Source organism: Calidris pugnax, unplaced genomic scaffold (genome assembly GCF_001431845.1).
Source record: "Calidris pugnax isolate Ruff unplaced genomic scaffold, ASM143184v1 scaffold4, whole genome shotgun sequence".
In the NCBI taxonomy this organism is placed as follows: domain Eukaryota; kingdom Metazoa; phylum Chordata; class Aves; order Charadriiformes; family Scolopacidae; genus Calidris; species Calidris pugnax.
In genome coordinates, this window is record NW_015090781.1 from 8,240,080 (window position 1) to 8,257,310 (window position 17,231).

The 17,231-nt window shown below is 40.7% G+C and overlaps 1 protein-coding gene across 2 annotated transcripts in view; it reads right to left on the minus strand.

Moving 5' to 3' along the window:
• Positions 1–17,231, minus strand: part of NRAP (nebulin related anchoring protein) — a 52,797-nt gene that overhangs the window by 1,949 nt on the left and 33,617 nt on the right. For both annotated transcript variants that reach the window (XM_014958533.1, XM_014958524.1), the window contains 14 exons: positions 16,800–16,907; positions 15,897–16,010; positions 12,662–12,859; positions 10,720–10,824; positions 9,574–9,672; positions 8,676–8,780; positions 8,200–8,307; positions 6,221–6,532; positions 4,334–4,438; positions 3,548–3,646; positions 3,327–3,431; positions 1,677–1,784; positions 734–1,045; positions 342–494 (listed from right to left, as the gene is read on the minus strand). In XM_014958533.1, coding sequence (XP_014814019.1) covers positions 342–494; positions 734–1,045; positions 1,677–1,784; positions 3,327–3,431; positions 3,548–3,646; positions 4,334–4,438; positions 6,221–6,532; positions 8,200–8,307; positions 8,676–8,780; positions 9,574–9,672; positions 10,720–10,824; positions 12,662–12,859; positions 15,897–16,010; positions 16,800–16,907 — 2,031 coding nt within the window. The remainder of the gene's footprint in view (positions 1–341; positions 495–733; positions 1,046–1,676; positions 1,785–3,326; positions 3,432–3,547; positions 3,647–4,333; positions 4,439–6,220; positions 6,533–8,199; positions 8,308–8,675; positions 8,781–9,573; positions 9,673–10,719; positions 10,825–12,661; positions 12,860–15,896; positions 16,011–16,799; positions 16,908–17,231) is intronic.

Consider the following 17,231-nt stretch of genomic DNA (forward strand, 5'->3'; position numbering starts at 1 on the left):
ACTTCTGCCTTCCATGGAGGTACCAGGACACTAGGAGATCTGACAACATCCATCAGTTAAGGGAAACACATCCCATAGTATGTTAGGAAGTACCCCATGGTACTTCCTAATCTCTACAGGAATTCTTCAGCTGCTGAATTCTCTTGAAAGGTTCCTTCAAATGAAGATGTACACAAAGCCACAAAGCATCGTGAGGGAAGTATATATATTCTGTTCAAATAAGAGGGGGGAGGTGTAGACTCCAGGGAGCATGCAAAAGCATCAAACAGGATGTGTGCCCATCTGCCTTCTAGAGAGCAGAGATGTTGGGATTTGTGAGAAGAATGGTTTACTCTACTCACAGCTCCAGGTCCGTACTGAGCAGGAGCGCGCTGCAGTCCCATTTCCCGAAGGAACGCCAGCTCAGCAGCTCTCCTTGCCATTTCGACTTTGTGAGAACCTGGGGGAGTCCAGCCAATGCCTCTGAGCCAGTTCAAGTCAGACTTGTATTTTACCTGAGCAAATGAAACACACACCAGTGCACGTTATTTTGTTTGGCTCTAATCAAACCATACACCCTGGGTATTCAAGAGAGAGCATATCAAGAGCAACAGAGTCCATCATGAACAAACTATTCCATTTCACCAAACAGATTAGTTCTTGCCAGAATGTGATTTTGTTGATAGGTAAGGTCTGAGAAGCACATTTCCACAAACAGCTCCTTGGAAGGACCGTGCTGCTCAGCTGTACTCACATCACTCTGCAGCTTGTAGGCCTGCTTTGCATGTTTCACGTTCAGCTGCTCAGGATCACAAGTGTATTGGTGCAAAGGCTGCCTGTAGTTAACGTTGCTTGCAAGCTCCTGGCTTCTCTTGGCGTGGAGGAATCCCGGCTGGTTGAGGTGGCTCTGGAACTGTGCCATGTTTTGGGCATATCCACTCCTGTATTGGTTGTCACTCTGGAGTTTCCCCACTCTGAGGACATGCCTGATTTTGGGATCGTCATTTGCACTGAGGAATCCAATCCGCTGGCCTCTGTCTCTCAGGAAAGCTTCTCTGTACTTGTACTGCAGGAAGCACAGAGGAAAATCTCATTTTCCCATTCAGATGATCTCCAAATTCTGTTATGAAATAACTTACCCTCCCCTAGCTATCAATAATGCTTCCTGTAGTGCACAAAGACCAAGGGTTTGTTTGATAGTAAATTACATCTCCTGACTTTACAAGACACTTTAGAAGAATACCCTTTGTGCTAATTTTTAAAGGAGTAGAAAGATTTAGGGAGCCCAAAATACTCATGTCTCAAAAGCAATCTTATTGTTGCACCCTTGTATGCACCCAAAACACAGCTCAGGCAATGAAGCATCTCCATCTTCAGCTTTCTTGCCAACTGTGGTCTTCTGTGCTCAAAGGTGACCCACTTTATTCTAGACTATGCTTTAACTATTCATAGCCCAGTAGCTATTTTATTAAACTACATCATAATATGCTTCCTTCTCAAGAATAACTCTTTAAAGTGAAACAGAGCAGCCTGGTATTGGACATTAATCTTTCCACTTAACTGGCATTTGGTTTCACTGGGTCACCAATTTTCCAAACCAGAACAAGGTTCACTTATGTCAGAAATCACCCGCTTTTACAGGGAGGGGGTGACATGGGAAGAGGATTGGGAAGTTTTTGAAACAGAATAATTCTTACATCACTAGCAATCTCTCTTGAAGCCTTTGCTGTCTGGAATGGGATGGCGTCAATCCTAAAATCATAGCCAGATGCCCTTGTCTGTTCCCAAGATGTTTTATAAAATTTCTGTGTTGAAAAGAAAAGAACAAAACAGTCATTTCCCCCTGCAGTTTCTTAAACGCAGTCCCATAACTGCAATAATAAATGTTTTATCCTACTGGGTTTATTTGTATCAAGAGTCATCAGTACTATCTCTAAGGTTTTGATCCAGTTCTACAGCACTTCAACTTCTTTTCTATTCACCATAATGATAAAATGCCTCATCTGAACAGTGCCACCAGGGTTTCCTTTTGTACTTGAATGTGGTTGGTTTTGATGTGATTTAATTTCTATTAGAAACTGTGATGCATCAGTCACATCAATATTGCATTGATATAGCCCTTATTCTCTCTTTTGATGCATCCAGTTGCAGTGTCTTGGGTTTCGTGGCATCATAATTTCAATACCAGTTATTTCGAGCTTTTGAAATGATCCCTGTCTCTATCCCCAGCCACATGTGGCTTCATTAACTCATATGGAATAACAGCCGGTTCTAACATATTTAATGTGACTTTGAGGATGTGAAATACATTTACATCCTGAAAAGAAATTGCTCTAGATTTGGTTCTTCTTCCATTAGTAGCTTTCTTAAAATAGCTACCAGTCTGCAGGTCCTGCTGCACAGCCATGGTACCTTAGCTGACACTTTTGGCTGTCCCTTTCTGATGATATTCATTTGCTTTCTCTAAGATTTTGATTCATCCTTTCTGGGGTTTGTGACCATATGAAAACAAGCACAAAAACCATGTCACATTTCCAAAGATAATCTCCCATTTCACTAGTGAATTTAGTGCTAGGTGGTGCTGAGTTTGAAGGTAAACTGAGAAATCCTGCAAGACAACCTGCAAGCACTACCATAACCCTGCTAACAGGGCTGGGTCTGATCTTCCAGTTGTGTGAAATCACCCCCTCTGCCTCTTCACCTTTTCCTCTATCACTTCAAAGAATATAAATCCTATTTATTTCTTTCACCTACACAGTACCTATCACCAAACAAAGAACTCAAAGCTTCTTATAAACTAAGGTCACACTGACCCTTAACTGTAGTTAAGGACAAAAGCTATTTAATCAGGGAACAGTAAATTAGGCACAGACTGAGTGCTTCTGTCTGAGATAATGTGGAAACAAAATCTCTTTAAACCAATTCCACTCACTGCTCCAGGCACAGTTGTCATCAACCTGGATGCAACTAAGGGATCTGTTCAACAGTGTTGCAGCTTCAGGAAGATCAATTATATAGGCAGGGAAAGAGGACTCTCCCTCTTCCCCTACCCAAGTGTAGATCTAAATTTGTAGTTAACCATATCTAGACTGAAGGACTGAAATCCTTCCTGCCCTAAAATGCTGAACCAATTCTCACAAGAAAAATCAACAGACTTTTCCTGATGCCTCCAGCCCAAACCTAGCAACATGTTGGCTTTTCCACAACCTCTGCCTGTTTCAGGTTTGGTCAGGCTCAGAGAACCTGGCTTCAACATCATATACATGAAAGCTTTTCATTCCAAAGCAAGTTTGTTTTCCCTGATGGCAGTTACCAAGTCAACTCCCCAAAGTGAAAGGTTTACTTACATCACTGATGTGAAGTGCATTCTGGCGGGCTCGGATGAAATCTGGATGATCAGGAGGCAGGGTGTACCTGTGCCTGGCTTCGGGGTCTCCAGCCTTGTACAGTCTCTGTGGAGTCAGAAGTCATTGAATGCAACTGATACTGGAAGCAATGTTGGGATCGTTTCTTGTATGAATTACAGTACAATAAAAGTTAAGATCCCTTATAGTAAATGGAAACCTACGTCACTGCACTGGAGGTAGCTGGTTTTAGCGTGAATCAAATCCGGAGAGTCAACCACTGCAGTGAACTTCAAACTTTCGGGCTTCTGGCGGTACTTTACCTGAGGGGAGGAGGTAGTGAAAACAAACAAAGGGAAAAAAAACAACACAGGATGTTTTTGTTAATGATATATCACAGTTCCAAGCGTGTGATAACCAAAGTAAAACATAAAAGCCACCTTCCTGAAGCCACAGTATTAAAAACATTATTGTTCTGTTTTAGTCTCAGTTGCTCTTTCAGCTGGGGAACAGGGATGCTGCTGTATCATTCGGTGGTGCCCAGGCACCAAACTTCATTTTTTCTGTGTGTGTGAGAAGGACTTCCCACTGAAAATTCCCATGCAAAACGCTTTCAAACACTACATTTCTGACAGCTCATAATTTTGCTCCATTAATGCATGATACTGAGCAGGCAAATGCCCCTTCAGTGTGGTTGTCAATGCTGTATCCTTCTATATCACTTCCATAACCACCTGCTTAGAATTTCATAATGGGGTTTACTGCATTTATTTATTGCTACATGTTTTGTTTATACTCTTGTGTTTCATTCGGAATGGAAAATATTCAGCAGGTGTCACACAGTGGACTTGCATCTCCCGTACTGCTTCCTGGTAACTTACACCTTGTATAAACAGGCTCCCACATCAAAAGGAAATGATAAGCTACATTCGTAAGTGTCATGTAACAAGGAGCCTTGATGGTAAACAATTCCTACAGACGTGCTATCCCATGAAAGATTTATCAGTTACCTCACTGATGAGCTCTCCAGCCTTCTTTACACTTTCTATCTGCGGAGATCTCAGAGCCATCCAACCAACTCCTTTCATGAAGTTCAGGTCTGATTTATAGCGATGCTGTTAAAAATGAAAATCGTTAGCTATCAGGTTTGTATCCACAGCTATTAAGGTTTTTTAAAAAGACTCCCTGATTCATATTAACATTTTGAGGTTTTTCATTTGCCATGCACATATCACATCGTAAAGCCAAACTGTTTGCATTTGTTCATTCCACTAGGAATTAAATAATGTATCATATGCAAGTTACAAGAGAAGGCCCCACGAGTGAATTAGTATGACTCAAAGCAGTAAGTAATAACCTGTTTGTACTGGGCGTAAAAGAACCCCTTTTGAAATAATTTTCTGAGGTGAGTTCAAGTCAGGAATACTAATTATTTTATCTGGTGCATGCTTCCTCATTAACCCCATTTCTAGGAGGACCCATTACTCTTTCTTTACTCACATTAAAGGCTTGCTCTACCTCCTAATCCAGCAAAGAAAACAAGGCAGACCTAATGAAAAGTAAAAGCCAGCAAAGTACCCCTGGTCCCAATAATTCTGACTTCTCCTTCAGAGTGACAGTGGCTCACTGTGTGACTTTAATCCAGTCATCTATATTTTAAGGTTGGTGGGGGTTTTTTTCTCTCTATATGCAAAAGGACATAACAGCCATCTAGTTTGGGTCCCAGGACTAAGTCCCTGGAAATGCTACTTTCCTGTCATGTGAGCCACCATCACATATCACTAAATAGTAAAAAAACTTGCCTGCCTGGATCTAACTACCTATATGCCATCTGTTGTTAGCTATTTCAGGAGAAGGTAGGAATGGGAGCTGGAAAGGCAAAAAACTGCACCCAGCAACAGCTGCTGTACCATCCCAAGAATATCCAAAAAAAAGCTCTGGCAATGAAACGTAAATCTGGGATAACAGATAGCAAGTACATGGAGTAAGAAAGGATAGAAGCTCTCCCGTGTTTTGATTGCTGCTCTGATTTTCATAGCTGGAATATCTGTTAATATCTGCTCATCAAATCTGACTAAATCCAACAAATATCCCATTGCTATGTTTCACAATAAAATCCATCTTTCTAAATAAAGACCTACAAAGAGTTAGCATAACTTTCTGAACAATGTTTTTTCACTTCCTTGCTGAAACATTCAGTCTTTTTTCTTACACAAAACCCACCCAAACAGAGGTTCCTGCTACAACGCAGTTAATGACACTGGACCCTAAATTGTCAAAATCCAGCTCCTGCATCCATGCAGCTTTATAAATGCACTCAATATCTCCATCTGTCTGAAAGCACGTGTTGACAATGGCTTTTCCCTGAACAAAGGTACGTGCTAAGGCAAAGTGAGGACGGATGTGGCCCATGCTGAGATTCCATCATTTCTGTCATCAAAGTTTGTCTGAACTTGCATTTGCATAAGCAATTTCTGTGAACGCATCTGGGAAACTGGCTATTTGACATGACCACTCTGTTTGCAAAATGACCCACTAACATATCCCAAATCAACCTCTGAGCATTTAACCTTCTGTTCGAAGAATTCAGCAGGAAGGGCAGTGGCTGTCACTGCTGTCTGTGACCCAAAGAGCTGAGATGATTGTGAGCATCCCTCAGCTCTAGAAGAAGTAACATGGACCACAGTGATTTTCTGTCAGGTTCATAACAAGAGAACCTCTAATTCACATATATTTCATGTGTCAGGAGCAATCAGATATCTTGCTGCTGCACGTACATAATTTAAAAATGGTCTTTCCAAAAACACTGGGCAATGTCAACATAAAATTTGTGGCAGTCACTCAAACCTTTGTTATTGCTAAATTCAATTTGCCATTAACAGCAGGAAAGCCTTTACCTCGCTCTGTAGCATGTGGGCTCTTTTGGCCCACTTCATCTTCATGTCTTCTGGGAGTGCCGTAAATTCATGGAGCCTCTTTCTGTAATCTTGATCGCTCGCTAAGGCCTGGGCTTTCCTGGCATGGACAAGATTCACCATGTCCATGGGCAGATGGTACTGAGACCACACTTCTTGGGATCCCTTCTTATACTCCTGTTCGCTCTGTAATTTGGCAGCGTGCAAGCAATGCAGCAACCTGGTGTCATCCAGAACACTTCTGGCACCAATGTGCTTTCCTCTCTCCATCACAAAGTTGTGTTTATATTTGTACTAAAAACAAAAAAAAGGGTAAAAGTGAAAAAGCGCCAAACTAAGACTGGCTGCTCTCGCTAACTAACTTGGATAAGTCACTGAAACATCTATGTGGTTTGTAAAAACAGCCAAGGCATGCAGCACTAGAAAGTAATTGTTTGAATCTCTCATTGCTCTCAAATTTACATGCCACAGTAGCTGCAGCATTAAAGTTAAGTGCATCTCAATACATTCTCTGAATATGCCCAAAGCATTGATCATGTTTAACCCCAGATCATGTACTTTATTATCTCTCACAGAATTTTATTCCCTTCACTAGGAATGAGAACATAAGAGAAACAAACAAAAGGCAGAAAAAAAAAAATCTATACAAAAGAGAAACATCACGCACTCTGTAGCCTTCAGATTTGTAAATGCCACCCAGCTATTTTAAAGAGTAAATTCAGTTTTCTTGGATCAATAACCATGTTGAGAAGCCTAAGATGGTAGTCTGAGCACAAGAATAAGCACCAGCAACCCCTCATTCTCATCTGAGCTGGGACTGTGACTCTCCCTATGATCTTGCATTTATCCTCTCTGTGAAATAGTGATGATGATGATAATGATTATTTATACAGCATCAACAGGGTGCTTGGAACTTTAAAGGGAAGGCCTGGGCCCTGAAGAGTTCATAATGTAGTTGAAATGGGATAATAACACTTATCTACCACACAAGAGAGTTGTGGGGATTAAATTACAGTAGCTAATGTTTATAAAGTGCTTCCAAGATGAAGGGCCAAATTCAGATCTGTTGTAAGTGGATGTAATTCTATTATGGACTTGTACCCTTTAGAGCAGATCTGAAGCTGTAACCAAAAGCACTCTGCAAAATACGGTTAAGTATACATTATAAATTACAGCTGGAAATAGTTGCTTCACAAAACAAACACGCATGAAATATATTCATATTTTATCACAGTAGAGATAAAATATGCAACTAAATACTACACAAAATGAAGATTTTTTTTTTTTACTAAATTTAGCTTAATTTTCTTTTTTTTCTAGAATTTATTAAATTTCTTGTGAGGAAGGGATGAACTTAGGCTTCTCTGAGAAATGGATACCACCGTGTCTGAGCGTTTTGCAAACAACGACGCAAGTGACAGGAGATTTTTCAGGGTAAGAAGATCAGTATCCCCTATTTCAGAAATTAAGGAGACACATATTTACAGGACTATCCACTACTTTTCATTTTCTAACCAGACAGGCAGCTCCTGATTTTCAGAGATTCAAAGGACGCTCAGCTACTTCTGACTTTATTTCAATTCAGGAGCACTAACCACTTCCAAAAGTCAGCTCAAAGCAGGGTGGACAGAATTAGTGGGCATTTTATACCATGAGGAGCTGAAAGCCTGGAAAAGAGCAGAATCCCCCTGATTTGTCTGTCTGCAAATACTTTAATTCACTAGCTATTTCCCACTGGAAGATGTTTAACCGAGCTTGGTTCCCGATTAGCAACGATTCTTCCTCTTCTTTCTTTTTTTAAATTCACACAAAGAACCTCATTCATAAGTAATATATTCTGTCTCACACTTGTCTCACATGGTTATGGAGTTGCTTTAATTCAGTAAAATCTGCTTTAGACATTGTTTTACATGAAGTTAACAGAAATTAGGCGAGAAGGAAGGTTGAATCATTCAACTCACATCACTGGCAATTTCTCTGGAGGCCCTGGCAGTCTGGAAGGGGAGCGCTTCCGCTGTCAGCTTGTAGCCTTGAGCACGTAGATTATGCCAAGATTCCCTGTATTTTGCCTAAAGTAGGAAAGGCACATGTAGATTGCTGTTTCCCTTTTAAATGCACAAAGGAACAAACAAAGGAACCCTCTTTCATTTGTTATTCTGCATTACAGTCTCATTCTTCACAATCAAAGGATTTTTTTTTTTTTTTAAATTATCTTTGGGAAATCCTACTAACTCAGACAAAACATGTCTCATTCTTTATGTAGATTTAATTTACTCACAACCGTATATATGCTAATGGAGATAAATATCATTATCATCAAATCAGGGAAAGTATAAACAGAGTAGATCTAAAAAGTACTCTACTTATCCATCTTCCTTGCCACTGCACAATTCATCCTCCATCCCAAATATGTATAAAATACAGAACAAATTCTTACATCACTGAGGTTGGCTGCATTTATTCTTGCCCGTGTAAACTCAGGCAGCCCCAGTGTTGGTGTGTAGTGATGCTGACTGTCCTCTCCTGCTGCTTTATACAGGCGCTAGGAAAGACATCAAAAAAGACAATTGCCATTAATTTTCTCTATTGTTTCAATAATATAACAGCAGTACTGAAGTTGTTTATGATTATGACAACTATAGTCAGGCAGCAGAAAAACCACCTATGAATATACCATTGCAATTACATGGGGTTTTTTTCTGGGCATAAAAAACTTATACATTAATTTTCGTGCATATATCATGATGCCAACCCACTACACTCTTAGCCTTGCATTGATACGTTCCCAGCAGGCCAAAAGTGGACTTCAGAACCTTAAGGGAACCATGAATACGTGTTAAAAAAAAAAAAGGCCAGGCATTTCTGGTGGACTGGCCATATTTTCTAGCTTGGATTTTTTCTCATATTATTACAAATTATTTTGATAATTCACTTGGGTTTTGTCAATGGAGTTTGTCTTGTTTTTCAAAAATTAGAAAAGTGATTCTTGTTTTAGGAGCCCTCTAAAGTGGACCGTACTATGCAAATGAACTGCCTCAAGAACACGCCGCAGACTTGATCTTTTGAGGCTCTGTTTCATGTAAAAAAGCCTGATAATGGGACTCTATCATATGGGCATTATTCAAGCTTTTCAAAAGAGACTGAATTGAAAATGGTGTTAAATGTTTGGAAATAATAAAATGTGATCTAACTGGGAAAAAGCACAAATCAGTGATGCTTGCTTTCTTTTTGATACATTTTGCTTTCAGAACAGGGCTGTCTCTTTCCCGCTCCTCCATCCCTTGCTCTCTGCATTTTGAAAAGCATATTTTCTGATTCACGTTAGGAGAGCCTACCTCATTAGCAATCATATTGCTGAATTTTGCATGAAGGAGGCCAGGAGAGTCTGTCACCGATGTGTACTTGAAGGAATGTGGCTGCTGACGATATTTACTCTGAGTTCACACACAAAGAAAAATGAACAGAATAACTATTAAATTGTCTTGTCAGATAAGGGACTTTTTGCAATACCAATGGTCTAGTATTGCTTCTTGTGCTTAAAACTCTACTCTGCAAAGGTTAACATGTCCTTTAACCACTAGACTAATTGACCTTTGCTACTCTGAATTTGATGCATTCAAGTCTCACAGGGGAAATGAAAAGTAAATAAGGAATAAGGTGTAAAAAAAAAAAAAGTGCTGCTCTGCTGAATACAGTAATGAGGTTATTTCCCTCCTTGGTGTCATTAACCCTGGCTAGTAGAATTACAGCAAAGGCAATCTGATCGAGGGAGATCACAAGCCTGCTGAACTTTTTTTGGGGGAAAAATTAGGTTCCACATGGCCCATGGTGCTATGCCAGAATTGTGGGCAAAAGAACTGCAAGATCACTGCAAGCAGGGATCCATTCACTATAATACAACTACAAAGAGCACTCTTATTTTTCTTAATTTCACATCTATGTGAATATGGGCAATACATCCAAGATTTGAAACTAGCAGAGACTGTAAGCAAAGAACATAAGAGAGGAAATAAAAATCCAGTTACAGAGAGGGAAAACCAACAGCACAAGAAGGCAGTAAGGAAAAAAACAGACCATGACTGTAAAGTAGGAGCAGAGCTGAGGACAGTGTAATGTATTGGGCACTCTGCAGATCAGTCTAATTTTGGAGAAACAGTACAAGGTACTTATTCGAGATAGACACAGCCTTATTTTTAGTTGAAAAAACCCCAACATTATAAATCTAAAATAAATAACATTAAAAACAACCTCCTGGGTCTGAAACACAGGAGAAAAGATTTGCGAAAACATTTAGCAAAGCCTGCAAAACCTTGAACTCCATCAGGTTCACCCATCTGCAGTTAGGACACGAATGGAATGATCAAATGCAAGGGGAGGGAGCCTAGCATTATCCAGTGAGTCACTTTGCCAGCCCAGTTTAATAGAAAGACATCTGGCAAACCCTTGTTTGTAGTGGAGAAATCAAAACCCTCTTTTGTTACCTCACTGATGAGTTCAGAAGCTTTCTTCTTTCCTTCAATCTCTAGGGCCCCTGGAGTAATACATCCAACTCCTCGCATGAAGTTCATGTCAGACCGGTATAAATTCTAAGGAAAACCAAGCAGAAGTAATTACAAGTTTGCATTTGAGATGCCCTATATTTATTCATCCAAAAATACACAATAGCAGTATTCAAATAAATCCATTAAAATTAGTACCTACCACAGAGAGTTCGTATACATTACCCTATGTCCTTGTATTTATGTATGTGTCTGTGTGCATACAGCCCTGACAGACCTACAGTAGAGATGCAAGAGTCCCAAAGTCTCATGAACACCAAATGATACCTGGGCTCCTAACTTCCATTTGTAGCCTTGAAAAAATTCTTCCTAGATGCATGAATTTCATTCATATATACTACCTAAATCATAGCCATATGTTATTTATTTATAAATATATATAAAATAAGACCAGTTTAGAAAAGTGTATAAAAATATTTTAAAATAAAAGCTGGTAACTTTTTAGTAAGTAGAATTATGGACAAAATACCCTTGTTTGTAAAAAGTTCTGAATGGTCATAACAGAAGTAGGGAACACTAAGGAAAAATAGCACTGCAGCACTGTACAGATTTTGTTGAAGTATTTTCTAGACCACCAAATCCAGCTGTGACTCACTGTAAATATTGAAATATATCTTTTTTTCAAAATTTACTAACTGCTTACAGGTAGATATATTCTGACAAATATTATTTGTTTTGATGATGAGAATAGTGAGGAGGATCATCTTATTTTCTGCTTCAAAAGAATTATAAATGCCAAACAACTAGTAAAGAACAGATATGCCCACACAATGGATATGTGGAAACTGCTACTGCTTAGTGAGGGAAGAGCTAGCTCTAGTTAACGAGGCATTTTGGTTCAGCCAACCACTTATAATGGAAATGGACTTTGCTTTCATTTTATTCAGCCACCTCAGAGAACAGAAACAGCTCCTCTTCTATTCATGTCTGTCCAGTGCTAATCTCTAGTCTCAAAGGCATCACAGTGTTGTGTACAGGAAATATCCTTTTTGAGTCAGAAGGTAAGAGAGGACAATGCTAGAGTCTGGTCCTCAGCCCTTGCCAGCTATTAGCACCAGCTGGTAAGAGAGTTAATTCCGCACCCTGAGACGTGTTGCTGGCAACCAGTATTTCATTCCCAACTCAGAAGAGAGGCACTGAAGGAAACCTGCCTCAGAATCGCTGATTACATGTGCTTTCACCCAAGTTGGGGCAGCCCAACTGGTGTATGATGTTTATATTTGTTTGAGCACAGTGTGACATCTTTAAGACTGTTGGCTGAAAGTATTAAACTGACATACAGTAGCATTTTGGGGAGAGACTTGTTTTTAAGACACAGCCCCTCCTGAGGTCTCTGGAGGCTACAGATACAGCCTACCCTTGAATTTGTAAGGCATTATCCAGTTAATTTTACTCAAGATTACTTAGAGAACTAAACTCATCCTTCTTAGAATTTCAGTGGTTATGTCTTGGGCCAGAGTTTCTAAGTGTCCTAAAATCCAGTTTTTAACAATAAGCATCTTTCTTGTGGAAGTACACATGAATGTCACCCAGATGCAAACCAACTCCAATACCAGTTGGTAAACATTTAGCAAGATCTTAAAAGGGTATTTCACCAACGGTGCAAACATCCTCACTTGCAAACACTTCTCTGCCCAACCATCAAAGACCACCATACTTTATCTCTTGGTATAGTGTGATCACACACATTGTACAACTGCCCAACAAGATAAATGTCTCACTCCTGAATGTAATCAAGAGGGAATAGTCACCGTTCATCCCCCAGCTGCTGCTCAAATACATACTGTCAGCTGTCACGATTTGCAACAGAACTATCTTGCACCAGAACCAAGGGGGAAATATCACTGGGCTGTTTTGCAATTACCTCACTCTGTAGTTTGTAGGCGTTCTTGGCACACCTCAATCTCACATCCTCAGTCAGAGCAGTGTACTGGTGCAGCAGCTGCCTGTACTCCTGGTCACTGACCAAGGACTGGGCTTTCCTGGCGTGTACCAAGTTGATCATATCCAGCGGCAGGTGGAACTGAGTCTTTGTATCCTCAAAACCTTGCTTGTATTTCACCTATCAAATTAAAAACAGATCACATAGATATCACAACACAGTCAGTAGAAAACAGGTTTTGCTCAGAAGAGATATTCTCTATATTTCTTCCATTTTCCAGTATACATTATTCTTTTTAAAAGTTCGTTCCCTAACTTGTTTAACTATACTGTGAATGATCAACACTTACAACGACCATATGTGGCAGTCTATTCTTCATCAAAATAGTAGCCATCTACATTATATTCAATTAGGCTGAAACATTATTTTTTGTTTATGTTAAAACTGGATACATTGAATCTATAAAACTACCAAACTGATAAATTAATTCTTAATTTACTGCATTTCTAGAAAGCATAACAAAACAGTGAAGCTACTGCCTGAGGATAAAATGCAAAAAGCCATATTTACACTAGAATTAGTACAAATCCTCACTCAAAATACTTGTTGCTCAATACTCTAGTTTCATTTCATAGTTTTAAATGTTATTTTTAGAGCTGGGTTGTTTTGGCTTTTTTTCACTTCTTTTCTCCATCCAGGAAAAGAAAGGCATAGAAATCTTCAAAGAACTTTTTTTCATGTCAATTCCCTATCAGATTATGCAAATTTGAGTTGTTCAGGCTGTTCATCCAGATAATGAACACCTGGAGTTATTGATGATCATCAAACTGACAGACAAACCTGACAGATGGATTAATTCCTTAGACACTTATTGTTACTTGTATCAGTCTAAGCATACCATCACTCAAGAAAGAATCCCAGTACAAGCCCAGCAATCACTGAAATCCATGAACTCTCCCATCTATATCCACAGTCAAGCTCATTATGGATAGTTTAGGTCAGAAAACTGGTAAATTCTTAGATTATTTATGTGCTTCAAGTCAGACAAATATTTCAATACTTTCTGGATCAAGCTGCTGTGTTCAAAATGCACGGAACAGTTACAATTCTTACTACAAAATGCTCACATCTTCTTGTGATGGGAAACTTGGTGGGACGAGTCCCATGACTGGAATGGAGCTATTGATGGCCACAGGCTGTTCAGAAGGGGCAGGTGAGGAAGGGGGGAATGGAGATGTTGCCCTCTACATCAAGAAATGAATAGAGTGTGAAGAGTCACCTCTAAAGAATAGCCACAGCCAGGTTGAAAGCTTATGGATAAGAGTTAGAGACCAAGGCAACAAAGGGAACCTTGTGGTTGGTGTCTACTACAGGCTGCCTCATCAAAGGGAGCCTGTTGATGAGGCATTCTTACTCCAGCTACAGAAGGCATCGCACTCACGGGGTCATGTCCTGCTGGGAGACTTCAGCCACCCTGACACCTGCTGGAAAAGTAGCACAGCAAGCTCTAGGCAATCCAGGAGACTCCTGCAGTACACTGAGGATCACTCCTTAAGCCAGGTAATAGACCTACTACAGGGGATGTGATACTGAACCTGTTGGTCACCAACACAAGCAGGCTCATTGATGACATCAAGACCAGAGGCCGCCCGGGCTGCAGAGATCATGTGCTGGTGGAGTTCGGAGTCCTGAGGGATACGGGTCAGGGGAACAGTAAAGTGAAGACCCTGAGTTTTAGGAAAGCAAAATTCCAGCTCTTCAAGGAGTTAGTCAATTGGAACCCCTTGGAAACTGCCCTCAGGGACAAAGGAGCACAACAGAGCTGGCAGATCTTTAAGGATGCTTTCCACACAGCACAGGAGCTCTCAATCCCCATGTGTAAGAAATCAGGAAAGGAAGGTGAGAGACCAGCATGGCTGAGTTGAGACCTGCTGGTCAAACTAAAGGGCAAGAAGGAAATGCACAGGCAGTGGAAGCAGGAACAGGTATCCTGGGAAGAGTATAGGGATGCTGCCCGGTTGTGTAGTGATGGGGTCAGGAAGGGCAAGGCACAGCTGGAGCTGAACTTGGCAAGAGATACAAAGAATAATAATAAGGGCTTCTACAGGTGTGTCAGCCAGAAAGGAAAGGTCAAAGAAAGCATACAGCCCCTGATGAGCAAGACCAGCAAACTGGTAACAACGGCCGAGGAGAAGGCTAAGGTACTCAGCAACTTTTGTGCCTCAGTCTTCCCTGGAAACTCTCTTCCCACACCTCTCCAGTGCACGGACCACAATGCAGGGACTGAGGGAAAAAAGTCCCTCCCACTGTAAAAGGTTCATGACCTCAGCAAGTTTACAGATGACACTAAGATCAGTAGTGCAGTTGACAATGCCTGAAGAACAGGATGACATCCAGAGTGACCTAGACAAGATCAAGAAGCAGGCCTGCGTGAACCTCATGAGGTTCAACAAGGCCAAGGGCAAGGTTGGGGCAACCCCCGGTATGAACACAGGCTGAGGGATGAAGGGATTGAGAGTAGCCCTGCCAAAAAGGACTTAGGGGTACTGATGGATGAAAAGATGGACATGAGCCAACAGTGTGCACTTGCAGCCCAGAAGGCCAACTGTATCCTGAGCTGATTTAAAAAAAGTGTAGCCAGCAGGTCGAGGGAGGTGATTCGGCCCCTCTACTCTGCTCTTGTGAGACCCCACCTGGAGCACTGTATCCAGCTCTGAAGCCCTCAGCACATTAAAGACATGGAGTTATTGGAGGGAGTCCAGAGGAGGGCCACAAAAAGGATCAGAGGGATGAAACACCTCTCCTGTGAGCACAGGCTGAGATAGTTGGGGTTGTTCAGCCTGGAGAAGGCTCCAGGGAGACCTTATTGCAGCCTTTCAGTACTTAAAGGCAGCTTATAATGAAGATGGGGACAAACATTTTAGCAGGGTCTGTTGCAATTGGACAAGAGGTAATGTTTTTAAACTAAAAAAGGGTATATTTAGACTAGATACAAGGAAGAATTTTTTTACAATGAGGGTGGTGAAACACTCGAACAGATTGCCCAGAGAGGTGGTAGATGCCCCATGCCTGGAAACATTCAAGGTCAGGTTGGACAGGGCTTTGAGCCACCTGATCTAGCTGAAAATGTCCCTGCTTATTGCAGAGGGAGTGGACTAGGTGACCTTTAAAGGTCCCTTCCAACCCAAACTATTCTATGATTTGTCCTTGTACTTACATCGCTCTGCAGCGATGCTGCACGGACCGAATGAGCAATACGAATATCACCATCCAGGCCATGTGAGCCAACCATCTGTCCTTTCATTTTCTGGAATGCCTCCTTATACTTGTGCTAAAAAGGAAATAAGAATAGAAATGTGAATAGAGTGAAGAGAAATAACTATTAGTCAGATTGTTAAATCCTGAATAAAAGGTTTTCATCTTACAGAAAGAGAGCCATGGACAATAAATTCTGGCTATACTCAATATGACAATAAACCTGAATGAACCTTGAGTGTATGCTAGGAAGACCTCACTTGTATAAACATTTTAATATTTTTATCCTATTTAGAGAAAAACAAAAAAAGTCACCAATGAACACTTACAAATAGCTTGGGTCAGTTACCTGCTAGTACACAGGTGGTGGAAGAGAAGAACCCGGTGCAGGTACTCAGAATCAACCTCTGAGGAGCCTCTCTCCAACAGCTCTCTAGCAAAGTCAGAACAACTGGTCTCCTATGCTTGAAATTAATCTGTATATCTCTACAAATTTTAAAGCACACCCAGGAGAAACCCTGAATGGTAAAACTTCCTGAATAAGCTCTCTCTCCCAAAGCTTGCCCAGCTAATAGTGCCTGAGCTCCTGGGCAGTCCCTCTGATTGTCCAGTCACTACAGCAGATAAGTTGGTCAGCTTTGCTGAGGGATGTTTGCTTTCACAAACCTTCCTTTGCTTAGTTACCAATATCACTTCATTGTGGCTGCACTTCCAAAAGCACAACTAACTAGACCAAGGCCAGATGTCTCCCAGATGTAGAGCTGGCTGGACATGCTGTTTCCATCAAGAGTCACTCAGCAAAGCAGAAACAGCCTATAGTGACTGACATGTCCTACTGGACAATATCAGCAGTAAGTTCACATACATCACTTATGATTTCACCCGAGGCCTTTGCTGCCCGGAAGGGAATGGCATCCAGTTTCAGTTGATATCCACCATCTTTCATCTTTCCCCAGGACTCCTTATAGCGAATCTAGGAAATATGGAACAGGATTGAAGCAGAGTTGCTCTTCAGAGGGTTGACACTGCAGCATTATTGCCATTCAAGCAATGTTATCACATGAGTTTCATTCCATTCTAACCCAGAGGGCTAGCATAAATGAAACTATGAATACACAACAGGAATAATCACATGGCAAATGTCCATTATAAAAATATATTTGTTTGTTCATTCTTAATCTTTCTAATTTAGAAGTCTGATAAGGAGTTATATTTCTCATACTACTTCAGAAACATTTAGACCATAGAATGATTGTATACTGGGCAAAGGAAAAAAAATTAGTATGATTTCCTGTAT